Source organism: Notamacropus eugenii, chromosome 1, assembly GCF_028372415.1.
Source record: "Notamacropus eugenii isolate mMacEug1 chromosome 1, mMacEug1.pri_v2, whole genome shotgun sequence".
NCBI classification, from domain to species: Eukaryota; Metazoa; Chordata; class Mammalia; order Diprotodontia; family Macropodidae; genus Notamacropus; species Notamacropus eugenii.
In genome coordinates, this window is record NC_092872.1 from 56,672,691 (window position 1) to 56,686,803 (window position 14,113).

The 14,113-nt window shown below is 43.6% G+C and overlaps 1 protein-coding gene across 1 annotated transcript; it reads right to left on the reverse strand.

The window, feature by feature from the left end:
- Positions 1–344: 344 nt before the first annotated feature.
- Positions 345–14,097, reverse strand: ZSCAN10 (zinc finger and SCAN domain containing 10). The gene is made up of 6 exons (XM_072634614.1): positions 14,031–14,097; positions 6,144–6,691; positions 4,957–5,149; positions 4,628–4,701; positions 3,961–4,018; positions 345–2,787 (listed from the first exon to the last, which is right to left on the reverse strand). The coding sequence occupies exons 2-6, from the start codon at positions 6,546–6,548 to the stop codon at positions 1,190–1,192; spliced, it is 2,328 nt and encodes a 775-aa protein (XP_072490715.1). The 5' UTR covers positions 6,549–6,691; positions 14,031–14,097; the 3' UTR covers positions 345–1,189.
- Positions 14,098–14,113: the final 16 nt, after the last annotated feature.

The following is a 14,113-nucleotide window of genomic DNA, read 5'->3' on the forward strand; positions in this document are numbered from 1 at the left end:
TGTGCCAGGCATTGGGCTGAGTGCTTTTTACATATATTATCTCATTTGATCCTCACAACCATCTTGCAAGGGAAATGCTATTACTGTCCCCATTTTATAGTTGAGGAAGCTGAGGCAAACAAAAATTAAGTAACTCGTCCATGACCACATTGCTGTAAGTGTCTGAGGCCAAATTTGAACTCAAGTCTTCCTGATTCCAGGACTAGAGCTTTAACCACTGTTCTACCAGCTGCCATCAGAGAAGAACTATCAATAGTACTGAAAAAAAGAAAAGGCGGGGAGAGGTCACTGGTAACATTTTAAAAAATGTGCAGAAGGAAATTCAGGGGAAAACATAAGCATAGTAGCTTTAAAAGCATGTTGAATTTATTATATACTTTAAAAAAGTAAATTGTATGTATTTAGATGTTCAGTTTCACATATCACCCTCCCTTTTGGTTCTACTTTGTATACAGAATTTGGGGGTGGGGTTAAATTCAGAATATAAAACAATTTAAAGAAATATTTTGTCTAAAATAGTTTGTTTTTATTCCAAATCTTGTCTGGGTGCACAAAAGGTCAATGAGTAGGTCTCTCCTGAAAGATACAGGGCAGCTTGTTGGGACATACCGTCCTTAGAGTAGTTAAGGTAGGAATCTGGATGGAGTACCCAGAACATTTAGTTACAGGAAGGTCCAAGAGACTCTCTGCATCATGAAGTGTTACGTGATGTACACAGCTTGGTCTGATTATTTTTATGCCTTTTGCCAGCATGGTAGAGTCCAGTTTTAGGATCTGCTAATAACTAGGTCCTAAGCAGGAGTTAATGAGGGTGCATGAGACTCCAACAGCCCAAAGGCCAGTTTTCAACTCTGCAAAAGCGGGGATAATGAAGAAACATTCAGGATTATCCTTTCTCAGTGGATATCTACTTATCCTCTAAGAAGTATCTGTGATGGAGGTGGGTGAGGAGGAAAGAGAGAACAAGTCCAAGAAAACTTTGAAAAGGCAATTATTTTGCTTTTACTCACTTTGGCGAGGTACGGTTGAGGAAAAACCTAGGGAGGAGTATGAGAAAGACACACAAATGGGGAATGAGATGGCCTGATGAGGCCACTTTCTCTGTCTTGTTTGAAGAGGAAGCATGCAAGTCCAGCAGAGATCCTCTGGGTGGCTCAGGGTCTTGGCCAAGTAAGGTTTTCAGGGATGCCTAATACAGAGTCTCCTTGGCATGGGTCCTCAGGTGTCTCATCAGGTGAGAATTGCGGCTAAAGCTCCGCCCACATTGGCTACAGGTATAGGGTCTGGCACCTGTGTGGATGGCTTGATGCCTAAGCAGGTTACAGCCCCGGCTGAAGCTCTTGCCGCACTGTTGACACTGCTGAGGAGCCTCCTTGACTGGGCCCCCCAATTCTTTAATGCTTTTGCCTGCTTCTGGAGTATCAGTCGCTGGATGAGTCCCAAGGTGGCGCTGAAGGTGGGCATTCCGGCGGAAGCCCCTTCCACAGGTTTTGCAGTGGTAGGGCCTCTCTCCTGTATGGGTCCGAATGTGCCGTACCAGGTTGGAGCTGTTGCGGAAGCAACGGCCACATGTGTCACAGGGGTGAGGTTTTTCTCCTGTGTGTATACGCTGGTGACGAGCCAAGTGAGCACTCTGGCTGAAGCGCTCCCCACACTCACTACAGCGGCATGGCCGCTCACCAGTGTGGCTGCGCTGGTGGCGGCTGAGGTCCTGGCTCTGGCTGAAGCGTTTGTTGCACTGACCACAATGATGGGGCCTCTCTCCACCGTGAGTTAGCATATGGCGTGCAAGGCCAGCCCGGCGCACAAAGTGCTTCCCACACTCAGAACAGGCATAGGGCTTTTCACCAGTATGCACACGGCGATGACTAGCTAGCTGGGAGCTCTGGCTAAAGGCACGTCCACAATCCTGGCAGGAGAAGGGCCGTTCTCCTGTATGTATCCGCTGGTGAGTGACCAGATGCTCATTCCTCTGGAAGGCTTTGCCGCATTCACCACACACATGAGGCTTCTGCTCAATGAGAACTTGCTGCTGCTGGTGGTCGCTGGTACCCTGAAGAAAACTTTTGCCATACTCAACACCATGGAGGGGCTTCTCCTCAGCATGGAGACCCAAGTGGCGTTGGAAACTGGCATGCCGCTGGAAACCCTGCCCACAAATGGAGCACAGGAAGGCTGGTTTGATATCCTGCTCCATTTCCCTGGCATGGGCATGTAAATGTCGCAGAAGGCTGGACCGTCGCTGGAAACCCTGACCGCAGTCAGCGCACAAGAAGGCCATCTCTGCAGAATGGATCTGCTGGTGTTTCCTCAGGTGACCACTCTGCTGGAAGCATTCCCCACACTCAGAACACACATGTGAACGATCATCTGTATGTGTCCTCAGATGCAGCTTGAGGATGGAGCTACGGGCAAAGTTTTTCCCACAACATGGGCACTGGTAGGGCTTGAGGATATCATGGGTTCTTCTGTGTGCCTGAAGGCATGACAACTGAGGAAAGCTTATTCCACACTCAGGGCAGGTCTTTGGTGTCTCCTCAGGTTCAGGCTTCTCTTGGACATCACAGACTTTTATTTCCCAAACTTCGCTTTTACTAGGAGAGGATATTCCTTTGCTCTCTGAAGCAGTAGGGCCCCATTGCCTTTCAGTCCCCCACTGAGTCTCTAGTATATCTTCCCTGTTGGGCATCATGGAGATATCCTTGCCTACCTTTTCTGGAATTGTTGTAGATTTTTCTGAACCTTCTTGCTTTATTTTTTCCCTATTCTGTGTCCCAATTCCAAGCCCTAGGGGAAGAAAACAGAAACATATGTAGGTAACAGGCCCAGCACAGAGAATACTTAATGACAGTGATGTGGGAGAAAGGAGAAAACCACAATGCAGAAGATGGGGAATAAAGCACTGCTTCCTGCAGTGTTCTTTTTATTCTGACTTTCAGAAGGTTCAAAATGCCTGGAACCTCCTATGCTGGGATGCTATTCCAAAGGCTATTTGGATTGGTTGGAGAAATAGCGTATAAATAAATGCTTCATATGAATGAATTTCGCTAGCCAGCACTCAGGGCTGAACTCCCTCTTCCTGTAACGTCCTTGTTCCTTTCTAGAATCTTTTGGGAGAGCAGTGCCTTAGATTCCTTCCTGGCCCACTTTTACTCTCCTGGAAAACACTGAGCCACAGGAGCATTAACGAGGAGGTAATTTCCTTAGATTAAGGGAAAAGGATCATTAAGCAAAAGAGACATAAAGTCTTGATTATTAGTCTTTGGTGGTTTTTTCCCAGTCTGCAAAACTTTTTAGGCCTTTACTTCTTAAAACCTATATACTTCAGACATTGGTTCCTAATTTGTTGCTACCTCAGAGCTCTAATGAGAGTGGGGAAGCTCTGAGTAGAGAATGTAGAAAACTTATATGTTAGGGACTGGGTAATTGGGACACTGATGTTTGCAAAAGGCATTTTCTTCCTTTTGCTCAGTCTCCTCACTGGGGTAGGTATGGTACTGTGAGTACTGCTGGGGCCAGAGAAGAGCTGGGAGTAGGCAAGGCGGAGGGGCCCCTGCCTTAAAGATCTGGTATGGAGCCTGTTATGGAGCAAGGAAAATCCAAAAGAAAGCAGTCTGAAGTGTTCTTCTTTGTATCCCCAACACCTGATTGCACAAAAATATGCTTGTTGAACTATGTTGCCCTTTTTCTCCTGGAATGCTTATTTACATGGGGATAAGTTGTTTAAAAAGCCAAATGAGAAGAACCTGCAACAGTCCAGTTATGCTCAAGCCTTCTGCAGGTAAAGATATGGTATGTTAATTCCTGAGCAGGTTGAACTACTTCTCTCATACAGACCCATGCACAAAGGTTTTGGGATGTCAAGAGATTTGTCTTCCTTTGATCTCACCTGAGGACCAATTGGTCCTGAAGAATGGGCACAGCAGACATTTCTTAGTCTCAAAGACGAAGGAATCTTACCTAGAGGCGGTGCAGGCCAAACTTTCTCCACTACGACATCTTCAAATGTCAATGATTCCTTGAAATCCCAAGGAAGAGAAAAAGATAAAAATAAAAGAGACAATTGTCCCCTTTGAGCCCCCCACCTTTTCTGACTGTCTGTCCCTCTAGGAACAATCACAGCAGTACTGATAAAATAAAGGGGACTGAAAATATGAGGAGCAAAATATAAGTTGTAGAGCTGTAGGATCTCTATTCAGGAGAACGGAAACGATGAGCAAAAGGTCAGAGGAAGAGTCTGGAAAAATCCATTGGCAGGGGTCATTAAGAGTGGAGAGCAGAGACATCACTCTCTGAACCAGATTAAAATGTAATTGGGAAAGTTAACAAAAGTAAATACAATAAAACATAGATAATGTTAATATGTGGTTTTCTAAGTCAATATGTACATGCAGATATCCTTTTCTATTTGAGACAGACACAATTGGTCTAAAGGACTTATGGTTCTCCTTGGGGGAGTGGAACTGAATTCCCAAATGTTAAATTCATTTCTCAGGAAAATGGTCTGTCCATCCCTTATTCCACTGTCAATGTGGAAAAACATTGTCCTCCCTCTTCCCCTACTTAGGATCCCAATAAGATAATCATTCTGTAATCTTAAGAAGAGCATTAAAAGTCCCGAGCTCACCAGCACAGTTGCTAGCTCCAGGTCTCTGGATCTCTCTTCCTGGGAAGGGGAAGGGCCTTGAGGAACAGCTGAGCCTGAGGAAGGAGAAAGGCACTATAAAAGGGTCCATAACTTATCCTGCAATTTTCCTGATCATTCTTCAGGACCAGTTGGTCCTCAGGTCTTATGTGGTTTAGGGGGAGGCAGGGCAATACATGCTGGTGAAAAAAGATACTTCCCTGTACTCAGCAGAAACTACCATTTTCTACTCCCTTTCCCTGCCATGTTTGTGCCCCTATTCTCTCCTTGGACCACTCCCAGCCTCCCTGGGAGAAGACCAGATTTCTTACCTCTCTCTTGGTAGAGATGAAATTCCCTTTGTAGGCTAGGAATTAGCTGTTGCTTGGACCTAGCTAGAAGACTCCATTTCCCTTCCTTTGAAGGCTTGGCTGGTTCTGGTGGGGGTTTCCGGGGCTCCTCTCCAGTGGTCAGGGCTGTTGGCTTCTCTGAGGGCACCATCCATGTGGGTGTATGGCCAAAAACCTGGAAAACACCCATAAGGATGAGACTCTTGTGAAAGGTCATTTCATTCCTCAGATAGTTAAAACTCTAAATTCCCTTAAAATAAAGCCACTTTTAGAAAGATGGGAATAGAAGGAACAAATATTTCATCAAATTCCTGAGGTCAGCAAGCAACAGAACAAGAGTTAGAGAGGAGGGAAACTGGGATTAACATTGCATCATCAATCCCTGCAGACAAAACCAGAAGAAACTGGTTGCCATTATAGCTGGAAGGACAAAGATTAGATAAGTATGCCAGGGCTTTACAGTAAGGTTTAAGGATTTAAAATCAAACTTCAAAGTCCTTCATAATTGGACTGTAACCTACCTTTCTAGCCTTCTCTTACATTAAATCCTCAAGACCTGGATCCCAGCAAATTCCCAATAGTAGCAAACACCTTGCTCTCACTTAGCCCCGCTGAGTTTTCTCCTTTCTGGCTGAACCCCAGCTCATTCAAGTCATGTTCGCATGCTCCCCATCCCAGCTGACCCCTGTGCACTTTCATCCAGTTGGCCATTCTTTCAACCTTGATTAAGTCCCTCCTATGCAGACATAAAGTTTGGTTGTCAAATGTTAATGTCATTTCAACAATTTGGCTCCCCAAACTCAACTCTATATTTTAGATGAGGTCTGACCAAAGCAGAGCACAGAGGTGACATTTCCTGCCTGACTATGAACGGTGTTATTCTCCTAATACAGCCCAAAATCACATTAGCTTTTCGGGCTTTCATCACTTGGTACTGCTGACTCACTCCATCCAGTCTACTAAATACACTGATATCTGTGTAGCCACGTAACTCTCATATCCTAGATTGGTGCAATAGCCATTTTTGAGTCCAAGTGAATGGCATCTATATTTCCCCATTAAATATCATCTTAATGGATTGGCTCCATTTTTCCTAGCTTGAAGGGGATCAGTTTCAGATCATCCGTGCTACCCTCTCCCTCTATACCAAACTAGATTTTTCTTCTTACCGTTGCCCTTGCTTTACTAGGCTCTGTTTGCAAATCCTCCACAAGGGTCACCACTTCATCGCCACTCTTGGGATGTTTCCCACGCACCCAGGCTTGAATGTCTCCAGGAAGGATGAGGAGGAACTGCTCAAGCACTAGCAACTCCAGGATCTGATTTTTGGTATGGGCCTCTGGCCTTAGCCATTGGCAGCAAAGCTCCCGGAGTCTGCTGAGAGCCTCCTTTGGGCTAGCTGCCTCCTGGTAGCAGAAATGCCTGAAACGCTGTCGGCAGGCTTCATGTTTCGGCAGACCTGCAAGGATGGATTCCTGCTCCCAGGAAAACTCTTCAAGTTTCACTACTGGTAGTTCTTGATTCAGGGGAGTTTGGGACTGTGGTGCTACCATACTTGGTCTTGGAGACATCATTTTCTTGGATTCTGGAGGATAGGGAGCCTCACTTTAGTTGAGATCAAAGCAATATCCAGTCCACAAAGTCTATAAGTCTCTTCTCCACACTTTCAAGGGATACCTTGGGGAAAAAAGTTTCTACCACAGGTTGGGTGTGGATACTGCATCAACAAGAAAAACAGAAGACAGATTAGGAGAAAAATCCCCCTCAGTCACTAGACTTCTGGGTAATCTACTTTAAGCGATTGTTTAAATATGCTAACAGAGTAATTGTTTCAAGTTAATGGGTAGAGGTTATCTCAATGGTTAGCCTGGAGGAATGGGAGGTTTTATAAAAAACCAGATTCAGGTTGCAAAAAGAGTTTGTCAACTGATAAGTGAGATAGAAACTAGAAACCTAGATAGAATGGCCACAGAGCCAAAACCAGCAAAGCCTGTAAGAGATCTAACTAAAAGTGGAGAATAAGAATTACAAAACTGAAATTCAGTTCAATTCAACAAGCATTAAAGCTACTACTACAAGCAAGACACTGGGAGAAATCTTAGACATGTTTCTAGCCCAACTTCTAGAGGCAGCATTATGGATAGTAAGTAGGACACAGGACTTCAGAAACCAGGAAGAGGCAAACTTCCCATGACTAGATGGTAAAATGGATAGAGTACTGGACCTGGAGAAATAGGAAGACCTAAATTCAAATTCAGTCTTAAGTATTTACTAGCCGTAGGACCTCAGTTTCCTTAGCTGTAAAATGGGGATAATATTGCCTATGTTCCAAGGTCATTGGGAGGATCAAATGAGATACCTACCCACTCTCTGACTGGAGGAAATCAGGACAAGTCAATCCTTAACCTTGAGTAGAAGTGGAACTAGGAAGGGAATACATAATTCTAAGGGAATCAAATTGAAAAGGTGCTGGATGAGTATAGTCTGAGAATGGTGGGCAAAACTTCCCACTTTTAAGAATCCTTAGTTTCTTTCATAGCTTTTAAACGATTATGATTCTTTTTTCTCCTTCCCTCAAGTTACTTAGTTTTTGAGATAGTAAACCTAGAATAGAAGAAGGGCAGAGGCTACTACATTTTTTTTTAAATCACTTTTTATCACTGCACTCCCCTATGATTATTTTTTTACTTTTTTCATTTGTATAGTAAGTCAATGTTGCGATAGCTTACAACCCTAAAGATTTATGATCTATATTGAAGTTAGCATCCAATTCAACCAACATTTACAAAGCACTTACTATATGAAAGCCTCAGTGGTTACAAAGATGAAAAACAACAGTCACTAGCCTTCAGGTAGTTTATTCATTATAAATTTTAGGTTAACTGGTAGCTTTGGTTAAGGTCTTGCTGAATAATAATAGTTTACAATGTAAAGTTTGGCCAAGCACTTTACATTTATTATCTCAATTTATTTTCACTACAGTCTCCCTCTTACTCTCATTCCCTGCTCCCCCCCAACCGGGGATAAATGAAAGGTTCAGAAAGATTAAATGACCTCTACTGCCTGGGTTGGGCTCTGAACTTCAGGTTAGCTTGATTTCAAATCTAGTTCTCTAACCAGCAATGCTGCTTCTAAAAGAAATAGTATCATTGTAGAGGTGTGAGATTATGAATATGGAATGTTGCATTCTTTTCCAGAACTGTTTTTTTATTTATGTGCTGGTTTTGCCTACTTTTTTCCCCAGGCTAACTGGGGAAAGGGAGAAAGTGGAGAGATGAGTATATTTGAAAATAATAGTTAATGTTAAAACAAAAGCCATTAATACAACTTCAAAAAAAAAACAAACCAGGAAAAAAAAGCATTAGAGATACTGGAACAGTCTGGCTTTAGAACAGAGCCCAAGTTTTGGGGTGTTTTCAAGGACTTTAGCATCACATAGTGTTTGCATAAGATTGGTCACCTCTGGCTCGCGGCAATTTTCAGATTACAGGGAGGTCCGCTAGCAGCTCATTGCAGGGCACCCTCTGGTGGTCAAGTGGTATCAAATCCTTTTCCATCTCCACCAACTCTAACTCCAACTTTTTTCAATGTTTGTAGCACCGGTAGACTTCAAATCCAGAGTTCTGGGTCAGTATCTAGTTACTAGATATAAAAATTCTTTTGGTGTTGCAAAACTGAGTTGAAGTGAACAGAACAGTGTTTTAACTCGCTGTCCCCTCTGCTTGGAAGGACTCATCTCTGCCTTCTAGTTCTCTCTCACCTTTTGTGTGAAGCCCTTTTCAGTCTCCCTTAATCTCAGTGCCTTCCCTCAGATTATCTCTAATTTATCCTGTATGTATCTTCTTTGGATAGCTGTTTGCATGCTTTCTTTCCCATTAGATGGTGAGCTCCTTCAAGAGAAAGGACTGCTTTTTGCCTTTCTTTGTCTTATCTCCAGCTTTTAGCACAGGCATGGCACACAATAGATGCTTAATACATGGTTAGTTGATTGTGACTGTAAAGAGTCTTGAATTTGGAGTCAGAGACTTGGGTTCAAAATAACTACTTATCACCTGTGTGGCTTTGAGCAAGTCACCTAACCCCTGACTCTGTTTCCTCATTTGTAAAATTAAGGGTTTGCATTAAATGACCTTTAAGCTCCCCATTCTAAAACCTTATTATCTACTGTCCTGAGCTTTGTTGTATCAATGCACAAAAGGAGAATGTTGGGGGAGGGGGTCATTGAAATAGTAGTGCTATGTCCTGGTCTCCTGTCGCAGTTAGTCGAGACTGGTTTTCCCTTTCCTTGGAGACCACTCTCTAGAGAAGGAGGTTCCCTGCACTGCTGTCCTGCCAGCCTAATTCCAAAGCCCCCTATTTCCCAGACTCTTTCAAAATTGCTGACCAATGTTAGTTAGCATCGTTCACTTCTAAGAAGACAAGGGGCAAGGGATTGGGGAGGAAGTCTGTTATTTTAGTTCTAAGATATGGCTGATAAGGTACTGGGCAGAAACACAACTCTCCTTACATTTAGGACTTTGTAGAGGATGAAGGAATGCTCTGCATCTCCTAACTCTGTCCCAATGTAGTGGAAATAACACTGACAATGTAGTCAGAAGATATGGACTTGAATCCAGATGGTATTCCATGATTCTGCTTTTTTTTTTCCACATGTAAAATGAAGATGGATAAAACTTGTGCATTCTATCTCACAGGGTTTTTTAAAGGAAAATGTTTTGCAACCTATGAAATGTTACAGCAATGTGTTCTAGCTTCCTTTCTCTAGGATTTGTATAAAATGGAAGAGGGAGGCTAGACTAGATCATTTTTCTCACAACTGCACTTTGGTTTTGTTTTTACAAGCTGCAGGAGATCTAGACTCATCTCTCTGCTCGGATACTCCCTAACTCTAAGTCTATGAGCCAATCATCTTTCTAAGCCTGTTTCCCCAAGCACAAAATGAATATGATAATATTCCTATTACTCCTTCCACTGTGGTTGTGACAAAAACCAAACCACACCAAACCATGCTAAGTACAAGTTGTAACTTACAGTTTTCAGCTAATTCTTTTTCTTCCCAAAGTCTGGTCAGTCTGATTACATGTTCATGATGGCAGCAAGGTAGATGGATTTGGAGTCAGGAAGCCTTGAAGTAGAATCCTACCTATGCCACTTACTAGCTCTGTGACCTTGGGCAAGTCATTTAACCACTGTCTGCTTGTACAATAGGGATAATAATAGCACCTAATGGGATGGTTGTAAGGATCAAATGGGACAACATGTAAAATGTTTTGTAAACCTTAGAGCATGATATAAAAGCTAGCAATTGTTATTTGAATAAAGGGACACTGGTAGTGTAAGATACCTTGGATTTCAGATGCCTCAATTAGATTACCTACAAGGTAGTTCCCAACTTTAAAAGTCTAAAATGCCAAGGAAACATGGCATCACTGTGGCCTTCTCTGTCACTCTCTACAGAAGTTAAAATGAACAAACAAAAAAACACCAAACATTTTCTCCATCACTAGTCTCATATACAAACGAAGGTATAATTAATTTCTGGGGCAACTCATGAAAAATGTTTCCTGCCACTGCCTGTTTCTTGAGCCTTAAACTCCAACTATTAATGTCATGATGTCAGTTTCTGTGGGACAGAAGGCACTATGTTCCAGGCTCTGTGCTAGGTTCTTTGGGTATAAAGAGAAAAATGGCAACAGTGACTAGAGTTTACTTTCCACTGAACTGAATCCCAACTTTAAATTTTTGCGACAACAAATACTTCTTAAAAGCTCACGGTATGCAGAGCCATGTCTCAGCTGGTGAGGTATAAAACTCTGATAAGACTCAGCTCTCTTGGAAGTCTGTCTAGCAAGGGAAAAAGATATTCAGAATATACTACTAGGAGGCACTTTTGTCCAAGTTGACAAGATTGAAGCTAGAGGCTTTCCTGAAAGATGTAGTTCCCTATGCAGGGAGTGGATTTCCCTACTAGCACCACATTTGGGACTGTGAAGATAGATGTCTCTTAGATGGTTTGTGAGTCAGTAACTGATACCCCAGAGAGCACTCTAAGGATGGCTGATTGAATTCCAGGTTTTGTCGATTGGAGTCTAACCCATGGACTTGACCATACTCACTTTAATAAATTTTTATTAAGCAGGTACTTGCTATGTGCTAAATACTATAAAAGAAATGTGGAAAAATAATTTGTGTGGTTTGTTTTTTATGGACCATAAGGTCCTTGACCACGTGTTTGTGGTCTATTATATGAATGTGTATGGGAATAAGTAACACAATTAACACAATGATGGTAATGCTGGTATGATATGAAAATGAAATGAGAGGTACAATGCCTAAAATCCACACTGAAACATTAAACCTAAAAGGACTTTTGGATATCATCTGTTTTCTTATTTTCCAGAGAAGGAAACTGTTATCATTAACAGGAATAAGAAATAATGCAAGGTTACACCATTACTTAGTAGCAAGGTCAGGGAATCCATGTTACCTGAGGGAAAAGTCCCCTTTCTCCAGGATTCTCACCAGAAAAAGGATTCCTTAATTTCATTAACTATTCATCTCTGAAACTTTGAGAGTCACTAATCATAAGGTGAAACATAATTTGAGTGGGGGAGGAGAACACAGAACAATCTCTTGATCAGGAAATAGGGGCTTTGTACAACAGACATACAAGAGAAGGAACCCTAAAAATATACTTCCCATGCTTCACAATTTTGTCTAAAATACATCCTGCTCAGACTAATCACAACTAGAAAGGCTCTTAAAGACCATCTTGGTCCAATTCTTTCATTTTATAGGTGTAGATAGTGAGACCAACAGGGGAACACTTATCCAAGGTCACATAGGGAGAAAAAAAAAATGACCAATACAACTCAGGTCTTCTGTTCTACTTCTTAAGTCCAGAATATTTGCCACCTTACAATTCAATGCTTGTCTTAGGAATAAAAGGTTCAGGTCTGTCAAGGAGAATAGCTGGGTCAGGACTTCAAAGGTATATGTGATAGGTTTTCTTTCTCAAGAAAGGGTCCCTCAGAGCAGGGCTGAGGCCTGCATGTGTTGGATTAGGAAGCAGTGGCAAAGGGTAAAGAAGGAATGAGGAGGGCAGTGTGTGAGATGAAAAAGGACAAAATTACTTGGTGTATAAGCCTATATTCCACCATCTAGGGGGTAGATGCACAGAGTCTTATAGAACATGGCAGCAGATAGTTTCACAGAGCCTTACAAAATTTGTGGAAGATAAAAGCCTATTTAGTATTAAAATCAAGAAACCCAGAAACTCTAAGTCCATTTCACAGAAGTTTCAGCGGCTCACTTTTTCCATATTGTCTTGGAGCATGCTTGCAAGAGGGGAAGAGTGTTGGGTAGCTGTGCTACTATAGCATATGGACACCCTCAAATCCATGTTCCTTTTCTTTTGAAGCCATTTCCAATTTTGTTTGAGACAAACTCTTCTCATTCCTACCCCCGGCCTATTCCTTTTTCCCTTCCTTCTCTCCAACCACTTTGGTACATCTCAGGTCAAGCCCACACCCGTAGTCCATCAGACTCACCTTTCTATGGGGCAGCACTTGGTTGGGGCTGGGGGGAGGCAGAGATGGGGTTCTCCTCACCTGTAGGATTTCTCTTCCTTGAGGTTCCAAAGACCAAGATCCTGCCACTTCCACCCAGGGGCTGTTCTGAGATGTAAGAACACATGGGAACTGGAACAGGAAGTTCCCTTCTCTAGTCCCATCTAGGTACTTAGAGGGTCTTCAGAGCTTTAACCCTTAATGTTCCAGTTATCAGGATAAAAGCCAATAGTGAGGAAAAGGGATTTCTACAGTACCATATAGAGCAGACTGATTTTCATATCAAAAGATATGCATGAGCTTTTCACGGGTGTGCCTGTGAACAATTCCACCTGTCACCCTCTGTTTTTGACACTGGTTTATACCACTCATTTACTAATTAATCATATGCTCCTGTGACATCTATTGCCAAATCAAACTATCCCCTTGATTACCTATTATCACTGCACCTACTTCTCTGAATATTTATCTATTTAGTTCTAGTTTCACAACCAAACGGTAAGCTAATGGAAGGCAAGATGTATCATTGTCTCCTACAGGATGACTGGCCCCTAGTAGGCAAATGAAAGATCTAGGGCTAGGGAAATTTATCTTTATTGATCTCCTCACACCCAAAGCAGGTAAGAAAAGGAAAAACTGAGATGGGGGTTAGGGTAGTGAAGAAAGGAAACTAGGAGCCTTGCAAGAGAAAGAGTAAAGGTAGCTCTAATACCCTTCGTTTCAGTACTTTCGTGTTTTGCTGTGCCACTCACCCATTGACCTAGGTCCCAAGCCTCCCAGGGTCTCCCGGCTTAATTTCAGGAGTGTTTAGTTAATGCTGACTTTTGAAATGACTTTTTCAAAGGTCCTGGTCTAGTTCCCTACCCCCTCCTCTCTTAGGCAGTACCATGCTGTAGAAAATGTGGAATAATACTTCAATTTAAATTCCACTTTGTGTGACTTCAGGCAAGTCCCTCAACTTCCCCAGGTTCCAGTGTCCCCATCCGTAAACATTCTACTAGATGACTTTCTAAGAACCCTTCCATCTTCAAATTTACGACCCCACGAAATCGCACGGGCCTTTCACAGCTATGTTCCCCTCGGGAAAATCACTTTTCAGTAACTCGGGGCCTCAGTTTCCCCATCTGTAAGAAGGGGCCGGCAGTCAAATTCGAAGGGCTATTTATGGTTGATTCAAACGCGAGCTCTCACCCCGCGGGGAGGGGCGGCCGAGCCGGGACGCCTTGGGGCTGGGCCCAGTCCGAACCCCGGCCTCGCCTCGCAGCCCCGCCCCGCCCCCTCGCCTCGAGGCTGGCGGCAGCTCCCGCCGAGGCGGGGGGAGGGGCGGAGTCGGGGGCGCTCCGGGGCCTGGGAGGCCTCTTTTCGGAGAAGCGACTCTGAGGTACGTGCCCGCCCGCGGCTGCCCGCCGGCCGGCCAGAGCCGCTACCCCGTGTCCGGACCCCGAACGGTGAGAGCGGGCCCGAGGATCCTGGGACTTCGGGCCTCACCTGAATGGAGCTCGCGAGCCGAGAAGCCGCCGCGCCGGGGAGAAGGGGGCGGGGAGAGAACGTGCTGGGACCGGATGTTTAGC